Raw genomic sequence first — 5,440 nt, forward strand, 5'->3', positions numbered from 1 at the left:
TATACAAAGCTTGTCCTCTGTTTAGTTGTTCTGTTTCATTCATGGATTACATAGCCTTCTATAGCTTTCCTAAAACTTGCATGTTGGGGAAAGGAGAAGCAGAGCATTAATGCTGTGGTGATTATGTTTGCAGAAAAAAGCTTTGATGGATGATAATTCTATTATTATTAATGTTGTAAATATAAATTTTTAATTCTATTATTATTATTATTTGATATGGTGGATGACCCAACTGTTTCAAGTTCACAAGTCAAATCCCAGCTGCACTCAGCTCTTGGTTAGATAATTTTTTTTATTAAAAAAAAATTATATATATAATACTAAATAAACGTGATGCAGAATAAGTGTGTGGTTATCACTGGTTAAACTATCAATTTTCCGATTATATAGAAAAAATATATAAAAATCTTCCTTTTTTGTTTTTTATTCAAAAAAATTGATATGAAGAGGGAGACGAGAAGCGTGCAGAAATACAGAAGAGGCGACGTGGCAAGCTCTGCACCACTCCACGGTGGAACCAATATCTCTTACAGCCAATAGCATCTCTCCTCTCATATCTCACTCACAACCCCCCCTTTCTCTCTCTCTCTCTCTTTTTTTTTTTAAAAAAAAAATTAAGAATAAAAAATCTCCGGTTTTTTTTTTAATGAAATATTATTAAGATTATCATAAAAACAAGAGAGTAAAAAAAAAATTATTATCTTTTAAAAATCAATCTAGCGAGACTACAAGAAACCAGAGTTTTACAATCTACCTTCTCCTCAACGGCTTACAACTTTCTTTGGAATCTCCACCTCTTCCTCTTCTTCTTGCTTGCTAATTGTATTGTTGTTTCAGGTATTTCATTGATTACCGCTAATTCACATTTCTTCATTGCCATTGTTTTTACCTTCTTTTTTCTTGCGAGAATCAAAAGGTTGAATCATTTGCTTCTCTTCTGGGAATGTTTCACCTATTATGCTCTTAGCTTTCGCCCCTTTTCTTGGGATCTTCACCTTCTGTTGATACACAGAAGGAACATTTCCATTATGGTTAACATTTACAAAATTGAAAAAATAAAGAAAGCTAAGCGGGTTTGCGGAATTTGGAACTAAAATATAAAGTTTGGAAATTGCGTGTTGAAGATATCAATATATCCTTTCTTGTTTTTAGTTCGTAGTTTAACATCCTTGTCTCAAGCTATAGAATTTCACTTGATTTCTAGGACTATGAAAATTCTCAAGCTTGTAAATAATAGTTGAACCGTGCTTCTTAGAAATATTTCAAATATACGTGTATGATTCTGATCTCAGGTCAAGGATTTAAATTGAAACATTGTTAGTGTTATGCTGGTACTGATGGATTTATTTCTTCCGTATGAGCTTAGTTTTCTTTACATTTCCTGTTGCATAAAACATTTATTGTTGAAGAAACCCACATAAGAATTCAGGAGAGTTTACTGGATCCAAATCTCTTACATCTTCGTATGTGCATCATATGAAATATGGTTATGGTGAGACAGCTTCATGCATCTGTTTCTTTCCATGGTCTACTTGGCTGGGTGGTTTTCATTCTTTCTTTAATTTAGATAATTAGAATCTGATAGACTTAATGTTATTTACTTGTTGGAAAAGAAGTATTAAGATTTTCTTTTCTTTTTTTGTTACCAGAAGGCTAACAAAGCGATCTTTGGGAAGTTTAGCATACAGCAGATCTTTTTATACTGAGCTTAGTGAATTGAGAATGGCTGAGGAGCTGTAAACAAAATTTTGCTAAATAAATAGGTTAAAGGCTTGTTTGTTCATGGCCACTGCTGCAGTTATTGGACTTAGTTCAGGAAAGAGGCTCTTGAGTTCCACCTTTTATTATTCTGACCTTACAGAAAAACCTTTTAATGTATATGATCATGGATTAACCTACTACCAAATTGCTTCAACAAAGAATGGGATTGCTGCAAAAAAGTCATCAAATTATGGCCCCAGGTTCCCATCCTCCAATAGAAATACACGGTCTATTAAGGCTCTCAAAGAACATGTGGATGCTGCCTCTGCTTCCTCAACTGCGGTGACATGGTCCAAGACATTCAATGACATAGAAGAGGATAGTTCTGATCTCGACTACTCGGTAGAGGCACTTCTCTTGCTGCAGAAGTCTTTGCTTGAGAAACAATGGAATCTTTCATTTGAGAGGACAATCTCAAGTGATTCATCCAGTATAAATAGTCAAAAGAAGATACCTGTCACTTGCTCTGGGTTGTCTGCTCGGAAAAGGAGAGTAAATACTAGGAGGAAGACTCTGAGCCAAAGTAAATCCATAGTGCAAGCTAGTACATTTAAGCATCTAAAATCAGCTGTCAGTCCTGAGCTGCTGCAGAATCGTTTGAAGGGTTATGTTAAGGGTGTGGTAAGTGAAGAGCTGCTCACCCACAAGGAAGTTGTGCACCTGTCAAAGATAATAAAAGCCGGCCTTTCCATGGAGGAACATAAATCCAGGTGAGACTAGGTCTTAGCAATTGGAGAAAGAGTTTTTAACTCAACAAAGTGATTCTTCTGCATATACCTTGTTAAATTTCAATGACAAGTAGCTTGCGTACCAAAGACATTCTGCTGTATGTGGCTAGACCTCAAAGGTGATAATAAAATATATAACTAAAGCAATGTTCAATAGTAAATAAATCAGAGAAATTTTATTTCCAACTTATTTATATCTTAATGGTTTTCTCAATGACCCCCCTTCTTTTGCGAAGAACTTAAAGCATGATTATTTTATCAATTATAGATTGTCCGTTTACATTGCAATTCCAGGCTGAAAGAGAGATTAGGCTGTGAGCCCTCTGACAAGCAACTTGCTACTTCCTTGAGGATTTCTCGTACAGAGTTACAGTCCAAATTGATTGCATGTTCTTTGGCAAGAGAGAAATTAGCAATGAGCAATGTTCGTCTAGTTATGTCCATTGCTCAAAGATATGATAACATGGGTGCTGAAATGGCTGACCTTGTCCAGGTATCATTTTTCTTTCATTTCTTGAAATATTTTTATCTTTGAACCCAAGTAATATACCTTAGACAGATTTGTGTATACCCCCTCTTAAAAGAAAATTTTGTAATCATTCTCATGCAGGGAGGTTTGATTGGATTGTTGCGTGGTATTGAGAAATTTGATTCTTCAAAAGGGTTCAAAATTTCAACTTATGTTTATTGGTGGATACGTCAGGTAAGGCTGATTTTTTTGCTTTAGATTGTAACTTGTAAATAACTTAGTATTTGGAAAATGACAGGCTACTTCTGTGTACACATCCTCAACAGATAATTCAAGAGAACCCATTTCCATTACAGGATCGTAGTAATTTATACTCCAGGGTTTAACTTTCTCAAATTGATGCACAACTTATTGGCTTACAGTCTTATGCAATAAAGCAACACGTAAAAGTGATTATGTTTCCTCTCTTAGTTTTCCTCCAAAATCTGGATTTTACATTCCATGCTTCTCTCACCTGAGAAATGAGTTCAGGGTTCTCTCTTATCCGAACAGCACAAATATTGCCGTAAATTTGTTTGCATATCTTGGTTCAACAGGGATTGCAAAACAAATTCAGCTTTTTATTTTTCTTTTGCTGCAGGGTGTATCAAAAGCATTAGTTGAGAACTCGAGAACCTTAAGACTACCTAATCATTTACATGAAAGGTTAGGCTTAATACGAATTGCAAAAATTAGACTAGAAGATAAAGGAGTAACTCCTTCAATTGACGTAAGTTATTTTTTTTTTTTTAATGAAAGATTATCAGTGTACTTTTCCATTTAACTAGTCTCGATATACAGATCATTAGTGTCTCATTTTTCTATTATTTTCAGAGGATTGCAGAGTCCCTGAATATATCCCAGAAAAAAGTTAGGAATGCAACAGAGGTATCAAATTTTTAAGGACACTTCTTTTTGCCCATTAAGCTCTTATTCTTCCTGTGCTATTCCTCAATCCAGTATGATTATGTGTAGGCAATTAGCAAGGTCTTTTCACTCGATAGGGAAGCATTCCCCTCTTTGAATGGTTTCCCAGGAGAGACTCACCATAGTGTAAGTGAAGCTCAGCTCGAGTGTGCAAATTCACCTTAAATACTAATTTTCACCCTTTTAGTTATGTTTGTCTATTTTATTTGGGATTGACTTCTTTCTCCTTTTCTCTCTTTTAAAGTACATTGCTGATAATTGCATCGAGAACAACCCCTGGCATGGAGTAGATGAATGGGCACTCAAGGTGAAGCTGAAGCTTCAAATAGTAACAACTCCCTCTTATTTAGATTGTAGACTATACACAGAAAATTTCATATCCTTGTATGTCTGCAGGATGAAGTAAACAAGCTTATCGATTCGACTCTTCGAGAACGAGAGAGGGAGATTATAAGACTTTACCATGGTTTGGGTAATGAATGCCTTACATGGGAGGACATAAGCAAGCGGTTAGTAGAAATAAAGAACTTCTTACTTCTTAGAAATTTCATGCACTAGCTCTTTAGAAGAACCTTGATAAGTAAAAGTACAGCACATTCTTCCTTACATTTATCAAAAACACCCTTTTGCCTGTGTGCGTCTGAGATACTGAGCGTTCTATTAGTTGGCTAACTCTTATCCTAACAATTGAATCATTGTTATTATTTGTAGTGATGGCATCTGTGCTTTAGAGCATTACCCACAAATTTAGGATTCTTTTTGTCCCTTTATGTACAAATATGTGAACATGACAGTGGCACTGCATCATGTCTTCAGGATAGGTTTGTCCAGAGAAAGAGTCCGGCAAGTTGGGCTTGTTGCACTAGAAAAATTAAAACATGCTGCTAGGAAGAAGAAGCTGGAGGCCATGCTTGTGAAACAGTGATTTGGTCTGGTGCATGTTTCATTGGAACTCCTGAATACGACTGTATATATACAGAAAGAAAGCTGTACCTTCAATTTCCTTCTTTAGAACAGAAACAACTATAGGAGATTATATGTTTGTAAGGGTCTATGACCCCAAAACTTACTGCAGAGTTGAGCATGCTGATTTTTAAGAGCTAGCTGGAGCTAAAATTTTTCTTGTATTTGAGGAAAAAAAATCTGTGGATCAGAAATCAAAATCATTCAGTTCTACCGTGTTTGATGATGGAAATGATAAAATGTTTAGCTTTTAGTAATTTTGGTGGAGCTCCTGTAGTTCTCACATTCAACTCACAGCTCTACTTTTCTAGCTGTTAAAATTAGAATAATAAAGGATACATAAGAAAATAACAGGAGAAGGTTTATGGGGTTTGGCTACGAGTGCTTATATCCACTGGCATATAACCAGTGGAAGTAAGATGTTGGAGGAAACTAACTAAATCATATGATTGGGCTCTTAACTAATGAGAAAATGATGGTTAAGCTTCCTCCAACTCTCGCTTTCATAATCCATGGAGTCCTCACAATAATTTTTCTTGTTATAGTGATTTCA

General features: G+C 35.3%; 1 protein-coding gene across 1 annotated transcript; it reads left to right on the top strand.

The window, feature by feature from the left end:
- The first annotated feature begins 666 nt into the window (after positions 1-666).
- On the top strand, positions 667-5,100 carry LOC110619965 (RNA polymerase sigma factor sigA). The gene is made up of 10 exons (XM_021763485.2): positions 667-837; positions 1,650-2,471; positions 2,784-2,982; positions 3,100-3,192; positions 3,599-3,727; positions 3,832-3,885; positions 3,973-4,050; positions 4,169-4,231; positions 4,321-4,433; positions 4,741-5,100. The coding sequence occupies exons 2-10, from the start codon at positions 1,783-1,785 to the stop codon at positions 4,847-4,849; spliced, it is 1,527 nt and encodes a 508-aa protein (XP_021619177.1). The 5' UTR covers positions 667-837; positions 1,650-1,782; the 3' UTR covers positions 4,850-5,100.
- The last annotated feature ends 340 nt before the right edge of the window (positions 5,101-5,440 follow it).

This window comes from Manihot esculenta, chromosome 8 (assembly GCF_001659605.2).
Source record: "Manihot esculenta cultivar AM560-2 chromosome 8, M.esculenta_v8, whole genome shotgun sequence".
NCBI lineage: Eukaryota > Viridiplantae > Streptophyta > Magnoliopsida > Malpighiales > Euphorbiaceae > Manihot > Manihot esculenta.